The 22,964-nt window shown below is 43.6% G+C and overlaps 1 protein-coding gene, 2 non-coding genes and 2 pseudogenes across 4 annotated transcripts in view; 3 read left to right on the top strand and 2 right to left on the bottom strand.

Moving 5' to 3' along the window:
- asgr1a (asialoglycoprotein receptor 1a) overlaps window positions 1-4,849 on the top strand; it is an 11,951-nt gene extending 7,102 nt beyond the window's left edge. The window contains exons 6-8 of one of the 2 annotated variants that reach the window (XM_065022037.1): window positions 2,919-3,073; window positions 3,151-3,260; window positions 3,812-4,849. In XM_065022037.1, coding sequence (XP_064878109.1) covers window positions 2,919-3,073; window positions 3,151-3,260; window positions 3,812-3,971 — 425 coding nt within the window. In that variant the 3' untranslated portion in view covers window positions 3,972-4,849. Of the gene's footprint in view, window positions 1-2,918; window positions 3,074-3,150; window positions 3,261-3,365; window positions 3,451-3,811 lie in introns of those variants that run through there. The other variant, XM_065022038.1, reaches the window with a different exon arrangement.
- A 2,430-nt stretch (window positions 4,850-7,279) lies between these two features.
- On the bottom strand, window positions 7,280-7,361 carry trnas-aga (transfer RNA serine (anticodon AGA)). The gene has a single exon. It is a non-coding gene; the product is annotated as a tRNA-Ser (tRNA).
- Window positions 7,362-7,637: 276 nt separating this feature from the next.
- On the bottom strand, window positions 7,638-7,720 carry trnal-cag (transfer RNA leucine (anticodon CAG)). The gene has a single exon. It is a non-coding gene; the product is annotated as a tRNA-Leu (tRNA).
- Window positions 7,721-22,153: 14,433 nt separating this feature from the next.
- On the top strand, window positions 22,154-22,272 carry LOC135573040 (5S ribosomal RNA; annotated as a pseudogene).
- Window positions 22,273-22,503: 231 nt separating this feature from the next.
- LOC135573037 (5S ribosomal RNA) lies at window positions 22,504-22,612 on the top strand (annotated as a pseudogene).
- Window positions 22,613-22,964: the final 352 nt, after the last annotated feature.

The raw sequence follows: 22,964 nt of genomic DNA, 5'->3' as shown, positions 1-22,964 counted from the left end.
TGTGTAGATGTGTCTATGTGTAGTGTGTCTATGTGTAGTGTGTCTATGTGTAGTGTGTCTATGTGTCTATGTGTCTATGTGTCTATGTGTAGTGTGTCTATGTGTCTATGTGTCTATGTGTAGTGTGTCTATGTGTAGTGTGTCTATGTGTCTATTTGTAGTGTGTCTATGTGTAGTGTGTAGTGTGTCTATGTGTAGTGTGTCTATGTGTAGTGTGTCTATGTGTCTATGTGTAGTGTGTCTATGTGTCTATGTGTAATGTGTCTATGTGTAGTGTGTCTATGTGTAGTGTGTCTATGTGTAGTGTGTCTATGTGTAGTGTGTCTATGTGTAGTGTGTCTATGTGTAGTGTGTCTATTTGTCTATGTGTCTATGTGTCTATGTGTCTATGTGTCTATGTGTCTATGTGTAGTGTGTCTATGTGTAGTGTGTCTATGTGTAGTGTGTCTATGTGTAGTGTGTCTATGTGTCTATGTGTAGTGTGTCTATGTGTAGTGTGTCTATGTGTCTATTTGTAGTGTGTCTATGTGTCTGTGTGTAGTGTGTCTGTGTGTAGTGTGTCTATGTGTCTATGTGTCTATGTGTAGTGTGTCTATGTGTCTATGTGTCTATGTGTAGTGTGTCTATGTGTAGTGTGTATATGTGTCTATGTGTAGTGTGTCTATGTGTCTATGTGTAGTGTGTCTGTGTGTAGTGTGTCTATGTGTAGTGTGTCTATGTGTCTATGTGTAGTGTGTCTATGTGTCTATGTGTAGTGTGTCTATGTGTAGTGTGTCTATGTGTAGTGTGTCTATGTGTAGTGTGTCTATGTGTAGTGTGTCTATGTGTCTATGTGTAGTGTGTCTGTGTGTAGTGTGTCTATGTGTAGTGTGTCTATGTGTCTATGTGTAGTGTCTATGTGTCTATGTGTCTATTTGTAGTGTGTCTATGTGTCTATGTGTAGTGTGTCTATGTGTCTATGTGTCTGTGTGTGTCTATGTGTCTAGTGTGTGTCTATGTGTAGTGTGTCTATGTGTAGTGTGTCTATGTGTCTGTGTGTCTATGTGTAGTGTGTCTATGTGTCTATGTGTCTGTGTCTATGTGTCTATGTGTCTATGTGTAGTGTGTCTATGTGTCTATGTGTCTATGTGTAGTGTGTCTATGTGTAGTGTGTCTATGTGTAGTGTGTCTATGTGTAGTGTGTCTATGTGTAGTGTGTCTATGTGTCTATGTGTAGTGTGTCTATGTGTAGTGTGTCTATGTGTAGTGTGTCTATGTGTAGTGTGTCTATGTGTCTATGTGTCTATGTGTCTATGTGTAGTGTGTCTATGTGTCTATGTGTCTATGTGTAGTGTGTCTATGTGTCTAGTGTGTCTATGTGTAGTGTGTCTATGTGTAGTGTGTCTATGTGTAGTGTGTCTATGTGTCTATGTGTAGTGTGTCTATGTGTAGTGTGTCTATGTGTAGTGTGTCTATGTGTAGTGTGTCTATGTGTAGTGTGTCTATGTGTCTATGTGTAGTGTGTCTATTTGTAGTGTGTCTATGTGTAGTGTGTCTATGTGTTTATGTGTCTATGTGTAGTGTGTCTATGTGTAGTGTGTCTATGTGTAGTGTGTCTATGTGTAGTGTGTCTATGTGTCTATGTGTAGTGTGTAGTGTGTGTCTGTGTCTGTGTAGTGTGTCTATGTGTCTGTGTCTATGTGTCTATGTGTCTATGTGTAGTGTGTCTATGTGTCTATGTGTAATGTGTCTGTGTATGTGTCTAGTGTGTCTATGTGTAGTGTGTCTGTGTGTCTATGTGTAGTGTGTCTATGTGTAGTGTGTATATGTGTCTGTGTAGTGTGTCTATGTGTCTATGTGTAGTGTTTCTATGTGTCTATGTGTAGTGTGTGTCTATGTGTAGTGTGTCTATGTGTAGTGTGTCTATGTGTCTATGTGTCTATTTGTAGTGTGTCTATGTGTCTATGTGTAGTGTGTCTATGTGTCTATGTGTAGTGTGTCTATGTGTAGTGTGTCTATGTGTAGTGTGTCTATGTGTAGTGTGTCTATGTGTAGTGTGTCTATGTGTAGTGTGTCTATGTGTCTATGTGTCTGTGTCTATGTGTCTATGTGTCTATGTGTAGTGTGTCTATGTGTCTATGTGTCTATGTGTAGTGTGTCTATGTGTAGTGTGTCTATGTGTAGTGTGTCTATGTGTAGTGTGTCTATGTGTAGTGTGTCTGTGTGTCTATGTGTAGTGTGTCTATGTGTAGTGTGTATATGTGTCTGTGTAGTGTGTCTATGTGTCTATGTGTAGTGTTTCTATGTGTCTATGTGTAGTGTGTGTCTATGTGTAGTGTGTCTATGTGTAGTGTGTCTATGTGTAGTGTGTCTATGTGTAGTGTGTCTATGTGTAGTGTGTCTATGTGTCTATGTGTAGTGTGTAGTGTGTCTGTGTCTGTGTAGTGTGTCTATGTGTAGTGTGTCTATGTGTCTATGTGTAGTGTGTCTATGTGTCTATGTGTAATGTGTCTATGTGTAGTGTGTCTATGTGTAGTGTGTCTGTGTGTCTATGTGTAGTGTGTCTATGTGTAGTGTGTATATGTGTCTGTGTAGTGTGTCTATGTGTCTATGTGTAGTGTTTCTATGTGTCTATGTGTAGTGTGTGTCTATGTGTAGTGTGTCTATGTGTAGTGTGTCTATGTGTAGTGTGTCTATGTGTCTATGTGTAGTGTGTCTGTGTAGTGTGTCTATGTCTGTGTGTAGGGTGTGTCTGTGTGTAGGGTGTGTCTATGTGTAGTGTGTCAATGTGTAGTGTGTCTGTGTGTAGGGTGTGTCTGTGTGTCTGTGTAGTGTTTCTATGTGTAGTGTGTCTATGTGTAGTGTGTCTATGTGTAGTGTGTCTATGTGTCTGTGTGTAGTGTGTGTCTATTGTAATATGTGAATGTCTGTATGTGTAGACACAGTTTCAGGGTGCTGTCCACTTGGCTGGGTGTTGTCTGGCTCCTCCTCCTGCTACTTCTTCTCGTCTGACGGGTTACCATGGAACCAGGCTCGAGACTACTGCTCTAACTACAATGCCCAGCTTGCTGTACTGAAGACTGAACAGGACTGGGTAAGACACACATGTAAGCACGTACACACACCACACGCACACACATGTCCTAACTCTGTGTGTGTGTGTGTTGCCAGGACTTTGTAACAGGCAGTACCAAGCCGCTGTTCTTCTGGATTGGACTGTCAGATGAGAGGACAGGAGAATGGGAGTGGGTGGATGGAACACCTTATATCATGGACCGCAGGTACCACAGTCCGTGTTCTGATAACGTGTGTGTTCTGATAACATGTCTGTTCTGATAACATGTCTGTTCTGATAACATGTCTGTTCTGATAACGTGTGTGTTTAGCCAGTGGAAGCCGGGCCAGCCTGATAACGTGTGTTTGTGTGTTTATCAAGTGGAAGCCGGGCCAGCCTGATAACGTGTGTGTGTGTGTGTGTTTAGCCAGTGGAAGCCGGGCCAGCCTGATAACATGTGTGTGTGTGTGTGTGTGTGTGTGTGTTTAGCCAGTGGAAGCCGGGCCAGCCTGATAACATGTGTATGTATGTGTGTGTGTGTGTGTGTGTGTTTAGCCAGTGGAAGCCGGGCCAGCCTGATAACGTGTGTGTGTGTGTGTGTGTGTGTGTGTGTGTGTGTGTGTGTGTGTGTGTGTGTGTGTGTGTGTGTTTAGCCAGTGGAAGCCGGGCCAGCCTGATAACATGTGTATGTATGTGTGTGTGTGTGTGTGTGTTTAGCCAGTGGAAGCCGGGCCAGCCTGATAACATGTGTGTGTGTGTGTGTGTGTGTGTGTTTAGCCAGTGGAAGCCGGGCCAGCCTGATAACTGGAAAGGCCATGGTCTGGGTGGGACAGAGGACTGTGCTATGATACATGCCAACGGACAGCTGAATGATGATCACTGTTCCCGTAGTTACCGCTACGTCTGTCAGGGACACACACTGACACACACTCACTGATACACACATTGTAACTGACACTGATATACACACACACACACACACACACTGATACACACACACACACTGATACACACAACTCACACACACTGATACACACACACACACTGATACACACAACTCACACACACTGATACACACACACACACTGATAAGTCACACACTGACATACACACACACCGATACACACATTGTAACTCACACACTGATACTCACACACACTGATACACACAACTCACACACTGATACACACATAACTCACACACTGATATAGAGACACACACACACACACACACACACACACACACACACACACACTGATACACACATTGTAACTCACACACTGACACACGCACACACCAACAAGCTCTCACAGTCTTACTGTAGAATTAGACTTGTATCCACGTTCTCCAAACGTTAAACTTCAAAGTGTTTTTGACACCCTGGGTGCTCAGCATCGTTCAGTTTCACCAAATGTCAAATAAATTAAGAGTTAAAGTTTGGGACGGAGTTATGCCCTTCAACCTCCCCTAGCAAAACCCAACCTTCTGATGCAGAGTTATGCCCTTCAACCTCCCCTAGCAAAACCCAACCTTCTGATGCGGAGTTATGCCCTTCAACCTCCAGCTGATGGTAATAGTTCTCACTGCCTGGTCTCGATGTCCTCTGGACATGGATAAACGTCCAATTTTAAAGTCGATCTCCCTTCACACACAAGGCAATGTCTCCCCACATAACACAAACAGCCTAGGTTCTGATGTTCTGGTATTAAACCACTGTAACACGTGTCAACATGTCTGATGTTCTGGTATTAAACCACTGTAACACGTGTCAACATGTCTGATGTTCTGGTATTAAACCACTGTAACACGTGTCAACATGTCTGATGTTCTGATATTAAACCACTGTAACACGTGTCAACATGTCTGATGTTCTGGTATTAAACCACTGTAACACGTGTCAACATGTCTGATGTTCTGGTATTAAACCACTGTAACACGTGTCAACATGTCTGATGTTCTGATATTAAACCACTGTAACACGTGTCAACATGTCTGATGTTCTGGTATTAAACCACTGTAACACGTGTCAACATGTCTGATGTTCTGATATTAAACCACTGTAACACGTGTCAACATGTCTGATGTTCTGATATTAAACCACTGTAACACGTGTCAACATGTCTGATGTTCTGATATTAAACCACTGTAACACGTGTCAACATGTCTGATGTTCTGATATTAAACCACTGTAACACGTGTCAACATGTCTGATGTTCTGATATTAAACCACTGCTCTTGCTAATTTCACTGCTTTTTAATAAGCTTTACTTATCAGCCTCAAGGCCTTCATCTGAGGTGTTAGTCGCTATAGGGTTAGGGGTTAGGGTTAGGTTGGGGACACATTCTTGATACCAGATAGGTATAGGTGTAGTACTTAAAAAGGCCCGTAGATGTCCTCCTAGTATCATAAATTAAACTGAGGTAAGCTCCAAGTTGCCTCTTTTTCTGGGTGGCAGTGCAGAAGTCGATGTGGTGAGAGATTCATTCAACCACAGTGTTGTTAAATATGAACATAAATGCCATATTGTGCATTTAAATGGTTTTATTGTTTTGTTAAAGGAAAGGAAAAACCTAAGAGGAAGTGCCAAACTAAAACCAAACAAACCATAAATATAGAGAGAGTAAAAATTAAAAATAAAATATGAATAAAACCATGTTCTTCTCCATCCATTTTCCTGTCTGTTAAAACCCATTTTCTAAAACCTCTCGTTCAGGCCATTTGGCGTTATTGTCTGTAGGTGCTGGATCCACTCCCGTTCTACCCTCTTTCGCTGCCCACAGGTCCAGCCTATATGTGCCTGTAACGGTAAGGTGAGTGATGGGATGCTCCTGGAAGTGGGTTATGAGTTCCGTTTGTAGCTGTGCCCTTTTAATGTTATACAGGTGTTGTTTGAGTCTGGTTTCTATGGTGTGTTTGGTTTCTCCAATGTATTGTTTATTGCAAAGTGTACATGTAATGATATAAATGGTGTTATGTGTCAATGAATAGGATCCTTGTACTGGTGCTGATGTGTGGCTGTGTATATTTGTAATGAACTTTATCTGTCGAAAATGGAAATGATGAGGTTTGAGGTCTTGTGGTGGCTTACTACTGAATCTTGCTTTGGTGAAGAGGTCCTTTAAGTTTTTGTTCTTTCTAAATGCTGAAATAATTCTGTATGGTTTGAGTGGTATGTAAGTGTGCTGAACTGTAGAGAAGTTGTGTTTGATTGATTGATGTAGGGGTCTACGATGCACGATACCGACTTGCACTTTCAAAGGTCATTTGTTTTTATCAATGAAAAACTCCAGTCATTGATTTAACCTCAATATGACCTTCAATGGAAAAGAGTCAAAACTGTTCGCTGCTCTGGCCCCCCAATGATGGAACAAACTCCCTCACGACGCCAGGACAGCGGAGTCAATCACCACCTTCCGGAGACACCTGAAACCCCACCTCTTTAAGGAATACCTAGGATAGGATAAAGTAATCCTTCTCACCCCCCCTTAAAAGATTTAGATGCACTATTGTAAAGTGGCTGTTCCACTGGATGTCATAAGGTGAATGCACCAATTTGTAAGTCGCTCTGGATAAGAGCGTCTGCTAAATGACTTAAATGTAAATGTAAATGAGTAGTAAATCGTCATTGAATGAACGCTAAACTGGCCTCAGAATATGGCCATTCTGATATAAATGATAAAATTCCTCAGATAAGACCGAAAAAGTGTCTGTAAATATCAGCAATCATCAGGGTAAGAGTGACAACAGGTCCACATGGCTGAAATCTTAACAAATGGCTTAATGGGTATTTTCAACGCAATCGTGTAAATCGTCATTGAATGAACGCTAAACTGGCCTCAGAATATGGCCATTCTGATATAAATGATAAAATTTCTCAGATAAGACCAAAAAAGTGTCTGGAGCTATCCGTCAGGGTAAGAGTGACAACAGGTTTCCACATGTGAAAATGGGGGAAATCTTAGCAAATGGCTTAATGGTTATTCATGAGAATCGTGTTGTTGTATTGTTGAGTGTATCATGGGATCTCACCTGAAATCTGTGGCTTGACTACAAACCTGTAACCTATGCTACTGTGGCCTATAGAGCTAGAAGGATGGATAACCAGGTGTGTAAAGGTGTGAGGTGGGATCCTGTCCCAAATGGACAACTAATCCCTATGTACTTGAGGAGATCTGAGAGGATATGATTGGTATAAGAAACACGACTAAACTTCAACCTCCGGAGGGGTCAAGAAAATTCGATTTCGTTGTCGGCAGGATTCGAACCTGCGCAGGAAGATCCTAATGGATTTCTAGTCCATCGCCTTAACCACTCGGCCACGACAACAGGCCTGTCAGCAGTGAATGGGCCACCAGGCATAGTCTACAGAAAGTGATAATTTTACAACTGAAAGACAATGAAGTAACTCATTAACTCATTATAATGCAATAAAGTGAAATGTTCCCCTCATTCATTTGTTATTAAGTACAGCTGTTTTCTTATTTTCCTTGATCTTTGCTCAGCTCCAGAAGGTTTACATTTGAGAGTGTTTATTATAAATTGTTATTTCATCATCTTATTATTACTGCTAAGCAGCATGACTCCTGAGAGGCACTAAACAACTGTCAGAAGTGGGATTTGAACCCACGCCTCCATGGGAGACTGCGACCTGAACGCAGCGCCTTAGACCGCTCGGCCATCCTGACTACAGCACATTGCCTGGGTATCGGGTTAAAGAGTATGGGGTAAAAGTAGAAATAGGCACAGCCTTCTAAAATCACCACAGAGACCAGTAAATTTATGCACGATACCGACTTGCACTTTCAATAGTCATTTGTTTTTATCAATGAAAAACTCCAGTCATTGATTTAACCTCAATATGGCCTTCAACTGAAAAGAGTAGTAAATCGTCATTGAATGAACGCTAAACTGGCCTCAGAATATGGCCATTCTGATATAAATGATAAAATTCCTCAGATAAGACCGAAAAAGTGTCTGTAAGTATCAGCAATCATCAGGGTAAGAGTGACAACAGGTCCACATGGCTGAAATCTTAACAAATGGCTTAATGGGTATTTTCAACGCAATCGTGTAAATCGTCATTGAATGAACGCTAAACTGGCCTCAGAATATGGCCATTCTGATATAAATGATAAAATTTCTCAGATAAGACCGAAAAAGTGTCTGTAAATATCAACAATCATCAGGGTAAGAGTGACAACAGGTCCACATGGCTGAAATCTTAACAAATGGCTTAATGGGTATTTTCAACGCAATCGTGTTATTATTTATTTTTAGGGTTTAACAAGGCAGCTCAACTGTGACCTGTGGCTTGACTTTAGATGTGGCCAGTTCGATTACCCTGCAGACTTTAAGAGTGTCTTCAGAATATGGCCATTTGGACATGAATTTAAAAATGCCTCAGATAGGACCAAAAAAGTGTCTGGAGCTATCCGTCAGGGTAAGAGTGACAACAGGTTTCCACATGTCAAAATGGGGGAAATCTTAGCAAATGGCTTAATGGTTATTCATGAGAATCATGTTGTTGTATTGTTGAGTGTATCATGGGATCTCACCTGAAATCTGTGGCTTGACTACAAACCTGTAACCTATGCTACTGTGGCCTATAGAGCTAGAAGGATGGATAACCAGGTGTGTAAAGGTGTGAGGTGGGATCCTGTCCCAAATGGACAACTAATCCCTATGTACTTGAGGAGATCTGAGAGGATATGATTGGTATAAGAAACACGACGAAACTTCAACCTCCGGAGGGGTCAAGAAAATTCAATTTCATTGTCGGCAGGATTCGAACCTGCGCAGAAAGATCCTAATTGATTTCTAGTCCATCGCCTTAACCACTCGGCCACGACAACAGGCCTGTCAGCAGTGAATGGGCCACCAGGCATAGTCTACAGAAAGTGATAATTTTACAACTGAAAGACAATGCAGTAACTCATTATAATGCAATAAAGTGAAATGTTCCCCTCATTCATTTGTTATTAAGTACAGCTGTTTTCTTATTTTCCTTGATCTTTGCTCAGCTCCAGAAGGTTTACATTTGAGAGTGTTTATTATAAATTGTTATTTCATCATCTTATTATTACTGCTAAGCAGCATGACTCCTGAGAGGCACTAAACAACTGTCAGAAGTGGGATTTGAACCCACGCCTCCATGGGAGACTGAGACCTGAACGCAGCGCCTTAGACCGCAAGGCCATCCTGACTACAGCACATTACCTAGGTATCGGGTTAAAGAGTATGGGGTAAAAGTAGAAATAGGCACAGCCTTCTAAAATCACCACAGAGACCGGTAAATTTATGCACGATACCGACTTGCACTTTCAATAGTCATTTGTTTTTATCAATGAAAAACTCCAGTCATTGATTTAACCTCAATATGGCCTTCAACGGAAAAGAGTAGTAAATCGTCATTGAATGAACGCTAAACTGGCCTCAGAATATTGCCATTCTGATATAAATGATAAAATTCCTCAGATAAGACCGAAAAAGTGTATGTAAGTATCAGCAATCATCAGGGTAAGAGTGACAACAGGTCCACATGGCTGAAATCTTAACAAATGGCTTAATGGGTATTTTCAACGCAATCGTGTTATTATTTATTTTTAGGGTTTAACAAGGTTTCTCACCAATGACTTTAGATGTGGCCAGTTCGATTACCCTGCAGACTTTAAGAGTGTCTTCAGAATATGGCCATTTGGACATGAATTTAAAAATGCCTCAGATAGGACCAAAAAAGTGTCTGGAGCTATCCGTCAGGGTAAGAGTGACAACAGGTTTCCACATGTCAAAATGGGGGAAATCTTAGCAAATGGCTTAATGGTTATTCATGAGAATCGTGTTGTTGTATTGTTGAGTGTATCATGGGATCTCACCTGAAATCTGTGGCTTGACTACAAACCTGTAACCTATGCTGCTGTGGCCTATAGAGCTAGAAGGATGGATAACCAGGTGTGTAAAGGTGTGAGGTGGGATCCTGTCCCAAATGGACAACTAATCCCTATGTACTTGAGGAGATCTGAGAGGATATGATTGGTATAAGAAACACGACTAAACTTCAACCTCCGGAGGGGTCAAGAAAATTCAATTTTTTGTCTGCAAATGTACGGTCCCTTACTAGACGTCCGAAATCGTTTGTAAAATTCGCGGACGGCGTCGGGCCGAGCGGCAGGGCCGGACCTACCGGGATGTCATCAAATGAACTTTGTCGGACATTCGGTTTCCGTTTTATAAAATAATCAAATTTTGGTCATTTTTCCGCTGTCCCGGAAAATCCCACAAGAGGGCATAAGCAATCATATTGGGATTGGACAAAACATCACGAATCACGACGGGGCCTTATCTCGAAAACGGAAAATATTTCGAAGCCGAAACTTGGTGAGCGTAGGTTTGGCATAATGGGCACTTGGCCCCGACAAGATGGCGTCTAGGCCTCAACGGTTTTTGAGTTATGGCCATTTATCTGGGATTAAAGTACAATGACAGATTGGTGATGTTCAAAGGGAGGTGTTTTTTTTTTCAACGGTTACAGATCCAGTTGCAGGGTGTTCTTACGAGTCTTTTTAAAGTGTGCTGCGGAGCTCTGCGAGATTTCTGTGATTTTCTATGATTTTCTGAAATAACACACACTCACTAAACCCTCCGTAAATAACTCAGTTCTTAACGTAAAGACTTAAAACTCAGGATTCTGTAAAGGCATACCCCAATCAGGATATGAGTTTATTTATAGCTTCCTGTGCCAACCGGAAGTGCCTTAAATGGTGTCACAGTGGCAGTTTCCAAGGGTTAAAAAGGTCAGATCTTTTCAAAACTTCATATGTGTGATTAGGCAACCCCCATAAACTGTAAGTCAGTAATTTCTCCCAACAGATGTCAAAGAAAAGCTCTCTCTCTCACACACACACACAGAAACACACACACAGCAAGGGTGGAGTGACAAAGTGCGGTGCTTAAAGACACACAAAGCCTACAATGGCATTTACATATTCTCTAGGCCGTGCTGAGTTCAACAAGATGCCCCGCTTGACCGTAGCTCGCTCGGTCTAACATTAGAAAAGTAGGCCCAAAATGAAGGCTGGCCCTCAATGTCATTTGCTTTTGGGTGACAGTGAGAGAACCGTTAAGGTGAGAAGCACAATTCGACCTCAGGTACGTTCCTAAGGTCCTCCCGATCCGTGCAAGCCTAACCTTGACCGTGTGGCATTAACCCTTAATAGTTAAAAGAAGGTGTTTACTTCAAAGAGTTTGCATTGACTTCTCTCCCCATAGGAATACATTGCCTGCACCCCTAAATTCAACCTGAAGCCTATGTGGGTTATGAATGTCGTATGAACCTGTCTTCGATGACAGTCCATCAGGCCTCTACGAGGTCTACCTGTGTTGATTCTAAGTTTCCTGGACCAACCGGAAGTGGTTAAAATCACCCTAAATGTGTTTATCCATACCCTGCCTGCAGTTTGATTTGACATAGTGCATTCAACCCTGTGTAAATCAGTCAATTCTTAACGTAAGGACTTAAAACTCAGGATTATGTAAAAGCATACCCCAATGAGGATATGTGTTGACTTACAGCTTCCTGTGCCAACCGGAAGTGCCATAATTGCATTTACATTTACATTTAAGTCATTTAGCAGACGCTCTTATCCAGAGCGACTTACAAATTGGTGCTTTCACCTTATGACATCCAGTGGAACAGCCACTTTACAATAGTGCATCTAGGTCTTTTAAGGGGGGGGGGGGGGGGAGAAGGAATTGGTGTCTCTTGTGCTGTTTCGAGGGGTTAAAAAAGTCAGATCTTTCCAAAACTTCATATATGTGATTAGGCAACCCCCATGAACTGTAAATTAGTCATTTCTCCCAGCAGATGTCAAAGAAAAGCTCTCACACACACACACAGCAAGGATGGAGTCAAAAAGTGCGGTGCTTAAAGACACAGAGAGCAGACAATGGCATTACCATAATCCCTAGGCTGTGCCGAGTTCAACGAGATATCCCGCTTGACCGTAGCTCACTCGGTCTAAGCGCAGTGACCATGAGAAAAAGTAGGCCCAAAATTAAGCCTAGCCCTAAATGTCATTTGTTTTGGGTGACAGTGAGAGAACTGTTAGGGTGAGAAGCACAATTCGACCTCAGGTACGTTCCTAAGGTCCTCCCGATCCGTGCAAGCCTAACCTTGACCCTGTGGCATTAACCCTTAACAGTTAAAAGAAGGTGTTTACATCAAAGAGTTTGCATTGACTTCTCTCCCCATAGGAATACATTGCCTGCACCTCTAAATTCAACCTGAAGCCTATGTGGGTTATGAATGCCTAATGAACCTGTCTTCTATGACAGTCCATCAGACCACTATGAGGTCTACCTGTGTCGATTCTAAACTTCCTGGACCAACCGGAAGTGGTTAAATTGACCCAAAAGGTGTTTTGATTTACATAACCTTCAAAGGTGAAAAAGACTACATTCAACTCTGTGTAGATCGTAGATCAGTCAATTCTTAACTTAAAGACTTAAAACTCAGGATTCTGTAAGTGTCTATGTCAATCAAGACATGTGTTTACTTATAGCTTCCTGTGCCAACCGGAAGTGCCTTTAATTGGGTCACACTGTCTGTTTTGAAGGGTTAGAAAAGTCACATCTCTCCAAAACTTCATATGTGTGACTAGGTAACCCTCCTAAACTGTAAATCAGTCATTTCTCCCAGCAGATGTCAAATAAAAGCTCTCACACACACACACAGCAAGGATGGAGTGATAAAGTGCGGTGCTCAAAGACACAGAGAGCAGGCAATGGCATAAACATAATCTCTAGGCCGTGCCGAGTTCAACGAGATATCCAGCTTGACCGTAGCTCGCTCGGTCTAAGCGCAGCGACCATTAGAAAAGTAGGCCCAAAATGAAGCCTGCCCCACAACGTCATTTGCTTTTGGGTGACAGTGAGAGAACTGTTAGGGTGAGAGGCACAATTCGACCTCAGGTACGTTCCTGAGGTCCTCCCGATCCGTGCAAGCCTAACCTTGACCGTGTGGCATTAACCCTTAATAGTTAAAAGAAGGTGTTTACTTCAAAGAGTTTGCATTGACTTCTCTCCCCATAGGAATACATTGCCTGCACCCCTAAATTCAACCTGAAGCCTATGTGGGTTATGAATGTCGTATGAACCTGTCTTCGATGACAGTCCATCAGGCCTCTACGAGGTCTACCTGTGTTGATTCTAAGTTTCCTGGACCAACCGGAAGTGGTTAAAATCACCCTAAATGTGTTTATCCATACCCTGCCTGCAGTTTGATTTGACATAGTGCATTCAACCCTGTGTAAATCAGTCAATTCTTAACGTAAGGACTTAAAACTCAGGATTATGTAAAAGCATACCCCAATGAGGATATGTGTTGACTTACAGCTTCCTGTGCCAACCGGAAGTGCCATAATTGCATTTACATTTACATTTAAGTCATTTAGCAGACGCTCTTATCCAGAGCGACTTACAAATTGGTGCTTTCACCTTATGACATCCAGTGGAACAGCCACTTTACAATAGTGCATCTAGGTCTTTTAAGGGGGGGGGGGGGGGGGGAGAAGGAATTGGTGTCTCTTGTGCTGTTTCGAGGGGTTAAAAAAGTCAGATCTTTCCAAAACTTCATATATGTGATTAGGCAACCCCCATGAACTGTAAATCAGTCATTTTTCCCGTAAAATTTCAAAGGAAAACTAAATCACACACACAGCTTGGAAGTAGGGACCCATTGGGGTGCGTAGAGACATACACTGCCTGCATTAGTTAACCTTGTTGGAACTTTTAAAGAACCGTCGGACCTAGAGTTCCGAAACTTTAGAATCCTGTTCTAGACCTCCGGTCGATAGTGCGTGGTGAGTTACGTGGCTCTACACGGTTCTCGGACCGAGAAACAGCTTCGTACATTTGCAATGACTTCAATTCATTTTTGCATCACGAAAATGGCGACATTTAGAAATGTCCCAGAGTCGCAAGACTAGGTGTATTGCGACCGTCTCGGCCCATATAGACAGACCCCAACGTTTCTGTCCGATAGCTCATTCAAGGACCCCGTAGCAAGTCATGGAAAAAAAGTGGATTTTCAGCACCAATTAGGGTTTTGCTCGGACACCAAATGACAGATCGAGCCGAAACTTGGGATTCGGGGTCGCCTCAGCAAGGTCTACACGTAACATAAGAAATGGACCCGCAGCTAGAACGTAACTACGTGTTTTATGTTTTTTTTATGGTTTGAACCGAAGGCGTTGTGAATTTTGGACCAGCTCTGAAGTATGTGATAGTTGGCTACTAAACGAGTTGGAAAAAGTGGGTTTGGTGTCAGTTTGTATCAGTTTGGTGTCAGAATGATATCTAATTGACTGATGGACGGTTACTTGCTGGTGACTCTTGTCCATTTGCAATATGTTTAAACAGTGAGGTACCATCACCAAAAGTGACATTCTGAAATCAACCCTAACGAGCCATTGAGATGAACCAGAATCACTGCTCAGCCATCCCGAGTTCATCGGGCCAGTCAATTTCACATTCCTGCAGGATTTTTATAGCATGACAAATTCATGATGGTACCTGCCCATTGAACCATATTGCAAATGCACAGTGACTTTGCAAAAGTGAGAAAACATAAACAAATGGACATGATGAAATCAACACAACGAGTGATGGAAAGGTACAACTCTCACTGCTCGGCCATCCTGTGTTCATCAGGCCAGTCAATTTTGCATTTTTGAGCATGTCAAATTTCATATGGCAAATGCCCATTGAACCATATTGCAAATGCACGTGCACTTGCAATATGATTCAACAGTGAAAAAACATCACAAAATGGACATGATGAAATCAACACAACGAGTGATGGAAAGGTACAACTATCACTGCTCGGCCATCCTGTGTTCATCAGACCAGTCAATTTAGCATTTTTGAGCATGTCAAATTTCATATGGCAAATGCCCATTGAACCATATTGCAAATGCACGTGCACTTGCAATATGATTCAACAGTGAAAAAACATCACAAAATGGACATGATGAAATCAACACAACGAGTGATGGAAAGGAACAACTATCACTGCCCGGCCATCCTGTGTTCCCATAGCGGGCATTAATATCAGAATGACCGGTAAATTCATTTACAACCATATTTTTATTTTTGGGTTACCAGGTGCCTATTTTCAATCACCAGTTGCACAACAATGCGTATCCATCAGAATATTTTAAACAGTCCATAAAGCACTCAGGACGGCCCCCAAAGATAGAGGGCCGTAGTAGGGTACTCCCATAGCGGGCATGGACAATAGGAGTCCTGGTAAATGCATTTACAACCATATTTTTATATTTGGGTTACCAGTTGCACAACAATGCACGTGCATTTGCAATATGATTCTATAGTGAAAAAACATCACAAAATGGACATGATGAAATCAACACAACGAGTGATGGTAAGGAACAACTATCACTGCCAGGCCATCCTGTGTTCATCAGGCCAGTCAATTTTGCATTCCTGCAGGATTTTTATAGCATGACAAAATCGTGATGGTACATGCCCATTGAACCATATTGCAAATGCACAGTGACTTTGCAAAAGTGAGAAAACATAAACAAATGGACATGATGAAATCAACACAACGAGTGATGGAAAGGTACAACTATCACTGCTCGGCCATCCTGTGTTCATCAGGCCAGTCAATTTTGCATTTTTGAGCATGTCAAATTTCATATGGTAAATGCCCATTGAACCATATTGCAAATGCACGTGTTGGAAGGAGGCTTCCTTTTTTTGGAGAGCTGTTTTTTTTCGGGTGTGGAGTTTCATTATCTTTTTTGAAATGGAGCGTCCCAATAAATCGGTACCTGTAATAGGTTTGGCAAATGCGGTTAGGTTTGCTTGGAGGGACAAAGAAACTGAGCCAATTGGAAGAGATAGTTTCGGAAGGACTATATTGATGGGGATATTAAAATTGAGTACGTTTTATGTTTCCAAGATAATCCGGTGGAGCTTTTGATGTGACCTTTTTTAATGAAACATCAGGAAATTTTGAAGAAAGCAAAGGAAGGGAGTAAGACAAGGCCCTTGAGCCTGTATGAAGTCACTAACTTGGCGAAGAGTAGTTTTCGTGTGGTTACAGTGACTATGTATAACCCTCATGTAACGGACAATGAGGTGAGAGCCTTGCTGGGGAGATATATGGACAATGTCTCCTCAGCGAGGCTCCAAAGAGACTCCCTGGGATTCTGGACAGGGAGGAGGAGTTTCCAGGCCCTACTTAGGGATGTTCTCCCTGGGGGCTGACAGGGGGACGTTAAATTATGCCCGTCAGCCTCCTTTCTGCAGGCTATGCATGGCCTATGGCCACACACTCGCCTCGTGCAGCACTAGGAGGTGCAGGTATTGTGGATCGGGTGAGCACGAGGCGAGGGATTGTGCCGAGCCGAAGGCATGCCACGGGTGTGGCTCGGTAGCACACCTGTGGCGGGATTGCCCGGCTCGGCAGAGGTCATGCTCGTCTGCAGCTAGGGGGGGAGCGAGAGCGGGGGATGGAGGAAGAAAAGGAAGAGAAGAACGGGAAGAAGGGGGTGGCAGAGGTGGAAGGACTGCAACGAAGGAGTCTAGGAGAGATGAAGAGGAGGAGGAGGTGAGGGTCGGGACAGAAGGAGAGGCGGCCGGGAAGGAAGGAGAGGTGGCCGGGATGGAAGGAGAGGTGGCCGTAATGGAAGGAGAGGTGGCCGTAATGGAAGGAGAGGTGGCCGTAATGGAAGGAGAGGTGGCCGTAATGGAAGGAGAGGTGGCCGTAACGGAAGGAGAGGTGGCCGTAACGGAAGGAGAGGTGGCCGTAACGGAAGGAGAGGTGGCCGTAACGGAAGGAGAGGTGGTCAGGACGGAAGGAGAGGTGGCCATAATGGAAGGAGAGGTGGCCGTAACGGAAGGAGAGGTGGCCGGGATGGAAGGAGAGGTGGCCGTAATGGAAGGAGAGGTGGCCGTAATGGAAGGAGAGGTGGCCGTAATGGAAGGAGAGGTGGTAGTAACGGAAGGAGAGGTGGCCGTAATGGAAGGAGAGGTGGCCGGAACGGAAGGAGAGGTGGCCGTAACGGAAGGAGAGGTGGCCGGGATGGAAGGAGAGGTGGCCGGGACGGAAGGAGAGGCGGCCGTAACGGAAGGAGAGGCGGCCGTAACGGAAGGAGAGGCGGCCGTAACGGAAGGAGAGGCGGCCGGGAAGGAAGGAGAGGTGGCCGTAACGGATGGAGAGGTGGCCGTAACGGATGGAGAGGTGGCCGTAACGGAAGGAGAGGTGGTCGGGATGGAAGGAGAGGTGGTAGTAACGGATGGAGAGGTGGCCGTAACGGAAGGAGAGGTGGTAGTAACGGAAGGAGAGGTGGTCGGGATGGAAGGAGAGGTGGTAGTAACGGAAGGAGAGGTGGCCGTAACGGAAGGAGAGGTGGCTGGAAAGAAGGAGAGGTGGTAGTAACGGAAGGAGAGGCGGAAGGGCGAGAGGGTGTGAAGGACTGGGGGAGAGTGATGTGGTGAGGGCAAATGTGGAGGAGTTAAGAGGGATGGTGGTGGGTTTGGCAGAGGGGAAAAGGAAAAGGAAGAGCACGTGGTGAATTATATTTATCAAAGACCTTCTGTAAATGTACCGTACAAGAGAACTAAGAAAGGAGAGCGTGGGACATCAGGAGGAGGAAGGGCGATAAGAAGGGGGGGCAGAGCGAGGGGGTGGGGAGTTAGCGGGGCCCTCGTGGGCCTGTCTTCCGGAAACTTTTAAGCCCCTGACTGATCTGGACCTCCCAGTTATGGCCAATACATGGATGATAGAGGGAGAGACTAGGTTTTTATTTGGGGGTATAACATCCCCGGTCAGGAGTCCGGAGGAGGGGGTGATGGATTTGAGTGTGGAGAATGTGCCGGGTGTTGTTTCTGTGGTCAGTGGAGGGGTGAAGGTGGTTAAGGGGGGTGGAGGTGGGGTTACAGGTAGCCGGGATGGAGAAGGGGAGCACTGGGTGAGTATTTGTTGTGATATAGGTAAGGTATATTGTATGTATTGGTTATTGGATATTGACTTTTGGATTTGGTTATAGTTTATTAGTTTTGATATGATTAGTTTTGTTGATGGTAGATTTTAAGTTGACGAAAATTACTGAAGATTATTGTTTGGTTTTTTGGAAAGTAATAAATATATTTTATTTTTAAAAAAGTACTCTTGATTTCGTCTGATCTCGGAAGCTAAGCAGGGTCGGGTTTGGTTAGTACTTGGATGGGAGAACGCCTGGGAATACCAGGTGCTGTAGGCTTTTTGTCAATTCTTTGTCCGTTTTTTCCCACAAGGCTGAAATATGTGCTCTCGCTTTGAAATAAGTAAGCAAGGTTAGTTTGTATTTCATCCAACAATCTGTGCTACAAATTATGGCTACAGTATATGCAATTTCTTCCACATTTTGAGTGACACAAAGATGCTTATCTAAATGGTGAAAATGTATTTATCTAACTTAATTGAGGAAAATAAGAACAATCCGAAATTCCTTTTTGATACTGTCGCAAAGCTAACTAAAAAGCAGCATTCCCCAAGAGAGGATGACTTTCACTTTAGCAGTGATAAATTCATGAACTTCTTTGAGGAAAAGATTATGATTATTAGAAAGCAAATTACGGACTCCTCTTTAAACCTGCGTATTCCTCCAAACCTCAGTTGTCCTGAGTCTGCACAACTCTGCCAGGACCTAGGATCAAGAGAGACGCTCAAGTCTTTTAGTACTATATCTCTTGACACAATGATGAAAATAATCATGGCCTCTAAACCTTCAAGCTGCATACTGGACCCTATTCCAACTAAACTACTGAAAGAGCTGCTTCCTGTGCTTGGCCCTCCTATGTTGAACATAATAAACGGCTCTCTATCCACTGGATGTGTACCAAACTCACTAAAAGTGGCAGTAATAAAGCCTCTTGAAAAAGCCAAACCTTGACCCAGAAAATATAAAAAACTATCGGCCTATATCGAATCTTCCATTCCTCTCAAAATTTTTAGAAGGCTGTTGCTAATCAACTCACTGCCTTCCTGAAGACAAACAATGTATACGAAATACGTCAGTCTGGTTTTAGACCCCATCATAGCACTGAGACGGCACTTGTGAAGGTGGTAAATGACATTTTAATGGCATCGGACCAAGGCTCTGCATCTGTCCTCGTGCTCCTAGACCTTAGTGCTGCTTTTGATACCATCGATCACCACATTCTTTTGGAGAGATTGAAACCCAAATTGGTCTACACAGACATGTTCTGGCCTGGTTTAGATCTTATCTGTCGGAAAGATATCAGTTTGTCTCTGTGAATGGTTTGTCCTCTGACAAATCAACTGTAAATTTCGGTGTTCCTCAAGGTTCTGTTTTAGGACGACTATTGTTTTCACTATATATTTTACCTCTTGGGGATGTTATTCGAAAACATAATGTAAACTTTCACTGCTATGCGGATGACACACAGCTGTACATTTCAATGAAACATGGTGAAGCCCCAAAATTGCCCTCGCTAGAAGCATGTGTTTCAGACATAAGGAAGTGGATGGCTGCAAACTTTCTACTATTAAACTTGGACAAAACAGAGATGCTTGTTCTAGGTCCCAATAAACAAAGAGATCTTCTGTTGAATCTGACAATTAATCTTAATGGTTGTACAGATCGTCTCAAATAAAACTGTGAAGGACCTCACAGCGTTACTCTGGACCCTGATCTCTCTTTTGAAGAACATATCAAGACCATTTCGAGGACAGCTTTTTCCATCTACGTAACATTGCAAAAATCAGAAACTTTCTGTCCAAAAATGATGCAGAAAAATTAATCCATGCTTTTGTCACTTCTAGGTTAGACTACTGCAATGCTCTATTTTCCGGCTACCCGGATAAAGCACTAAATAAACTTCAGTTAGTGCTAAATACGGCTGCTAGAATCCTGACTAGAACCAAAAAAATTTGATCATATTACTCCAGTGCTAGCCTCTCTCTACACTGGCTTCCTGTCAAAGCAAGGGCTGATTTCAAGGTTTTACTGCTAACCTACAAAGCATTACATGGGCTTGCTCCTACCTATTTCTCTGATTTGGTCCTGCCGTACATACCTACACGTACGCTACGGTCACAAGACGCAGGCCTCCTAATTGTCCCTAGAATTTCTAAGCAAAACAGCTGGAGGCAGGGCTTTCTCCTATAGAGCTCCATTTTTATGGAACGGTCTGCCTACCCATGTCAGAGACGCAAACTCGGTCTCAACCTTTTAAGTCTTTACTGAAGACTCATCTCTTCAGTGGGTCATATGATTGAGTGTAGTCTGGCCCAGGAGTGGGAAGGTGAACGGAAAGGCTCTGGAGCAATGAACCGCCCTTGCTGTCTCTGCCTGGCCCAAGGTTCCCCTCTTTCCACTGGGATTCTCTGCCTCTAACCCTGTTACGGGGCTGAGTCACTGGCTTACTGGGGCTCTCTCATGCCGTCCCTGGGGGGAGGCCTGCGTCACCTGGGTGGGTTGATTCACTGTTGTGGTCAGCCTGTCTGGGTTGGCGCCCCCCTTGGGTTGTGCCGTGGCGGAGATCTTTGTGGGCTATACTCGGCCTTGTCTCAGGATGGTAAGTTGGTGGTTGAAGATATCCCTCTAGTGGTGTGGGGGCTGTGCTTTGGCAAAGTGGGTGGGGTTATATCCTTCCTGTTTGGCCCTGTCCGGGGGTGTCCTTGGATGGGGCCACAGTGTCTCCTGACCCCTCCTGTCTCAGCCTCCAGTATTTATGCTGCAGTAGTTTATGTGTCGGGGGGCTAGGGTCAGTTTGTTATATCTCGAGTACTTCTCCTGTCCTATTCGGTGTCCTGTTGTAATGAATTTCCTCCTCTTCTTCCGAAGAGGAGAGGCGAAACGGATCAGAGGACCAATATGCGGCGTGGTAAGTGTCCATGGTTCTTTTTTAATACGTTAAGATACACATGAACAACTGACTACAACAAACAAGAAATGTGAAACTCAAAACAGTCCTATCTGGTGCAAACACAGAGACAGGAATAATCACCCACAAACACACAGTGAAACCCAGGCTACCTAAGTATGATTCTCAATCAGAGACAACTAATGACACCTGCCTCTGATTGAGAACCATACTAGGCCGAAACATAGAAATACTCAAATCATAGAAAAACAAACATAGACTGCCCACCCAACTCACGCCCTGACCATACTAACTAATACAAAACACAGGAAATAAAGGTCAGAACGTGACACCTGTGTGAATCTAAGTGTGCGTTCTCTAATTCTCTCCTTCTCTCTTTCTTTCTCTCTCTCGGAGGACCTGAGCCCTAGGACCATGCCCCAGGACTACCTGACATGATGACTCCTTGCTGTCCCCAGTCCACCTGGCCATGCTGCTGCTCCAGTTTCAACTGGCCTGGGCCCTAGGACCATGTCCCAGGACTACCTGACATGATGACTCCTTGCTGTCCCCAGTCCACCTGGCCATGCTGCTGCTCCAGTTTCAACTGTTCTGCCTTACTATTATTCAACCATGCTGGTCATTTATGAACATTTGATCATCTTGGCCACGTTCTGTTATAATCTCCACCCAACACAGCCAGAAGAGGACTGGCCACCCCACATATGCTCTCTCTAATTCTCTCTTTCTTTCTCTCTCTCGGAGGACCTGAGCCCTAGGACCGTGCCCCAGGACTACCTGACATGATGACTCCTTGCTGTCCCCAGTCCACCTGACTGTGCTGCTGCTCCAGTTTCAACTGTTCTGCCTTATTATTATTCGACCATGCTGGTCATTTATGAACATTTGAACATCTTGGTCATGTTCTGTTATAATCTCTACCCGGCACAGCCAGAAGAGGACTGGCCACCCCACATAGCCTGGTTCCTCTCTAGGTTTCTTCCTAGGTTTTGGCCTTTCTAGGGAGTTTTTCCTAGCCACCGTGCTTTTACACCTGCATTGTTTGCTGTTTGGGGTTTTAGGCTGGGTTTCTGTACAGCACTTTGAGATATCAGCTGATTTACGAAGGGCTATATAAATACATTTGATTTGATTTGATTTGAAATGCAACAGCTGTTAATCAGACTCACTTTGACTTTATATAGTGCACCAAGAGATAGTTTCTCTCTTACGACCACACCGGCCTGAGTACGCCTGATCTTGTCTGATCTCGGAACCTAAGCAGGGTCGGGCTTGGTTAGTACTTGGAAGGGAGACCGCCTGGGAATATCAGGTGCTGTAGGCTTTTTGTCAATTCTTTGTCCGTTTTTTCCCACAAGGCTGAAATATGTGCCCTCGCTTTGAAATAAGTAAGCAAGGTTAGTTTGCATTTCATCCAACAATCTGTGCAACAAATTATGGCTACAGTATATGCAATTTTGAGTCACACAAAGATTCTTATCTAAATGGTGAAAATGCAACAGCTGTTAATCAGACTCACTTTGACTTTATATAGTGCACCAAGAGAAGGTTTCTCGCTTACGGCCACACTGGCCTGAGTACGCCTGATCTCGGAAGCTAATCAGGGTCGGGCCTGGTTAGTACTTGGATGGGAGACCGCCTGGGAATACCAGGTGCTGTAAGCATTTTGTCAACTCTTTGTCCGTTTTTTCCCACAAGGCTGAAATATGTGCCCTCGCTTTGAAATAAGTAAGCAAGGTTAGTTTGTATTTCATCCAACAATCTGTGCTACAAATTATGGCTACAGTATATGCAATTTTTTCCACATTTTGAGTTACACAAAGATTCTTATCTAAATGGTGAAAATGCAACAGCTGTTAATCAGACTCACTTTGACTTTATATAGTGCACCAAGAGATAGTTTCTCGCCACACTGTCCTGACACAAGTTTTTTGGGATTGAGGAAGTGTTTGGGGAGTTGTTGAGTTGGAGAAATACTTTGTTTGCTGTTTTGAAGTAAATCTTTTTTGGTTGGTG

The sequence above is a fragment of the Oncorhynchus nerka genome, linkage group LG8 (genome assembly GCF_034236695.1).
Source record: "Oncorhynchus nerka isolate Pitt River linkage group LG8, Oner_Uvic_2.0, whole genome shotgun sequence".
Lineage (NCBI taxonomy): Eukaryota > Metazoa > Chordata > Actinopteri > Salmoniformes > Salmonidae > Oncorhynchus > Oncorhynchus nerka.
The sequence above is the reverse complement of the archived record's forward strand: the minus strand, read 5'-3'. Positions and strand labels throughout refer to the sequence as shown.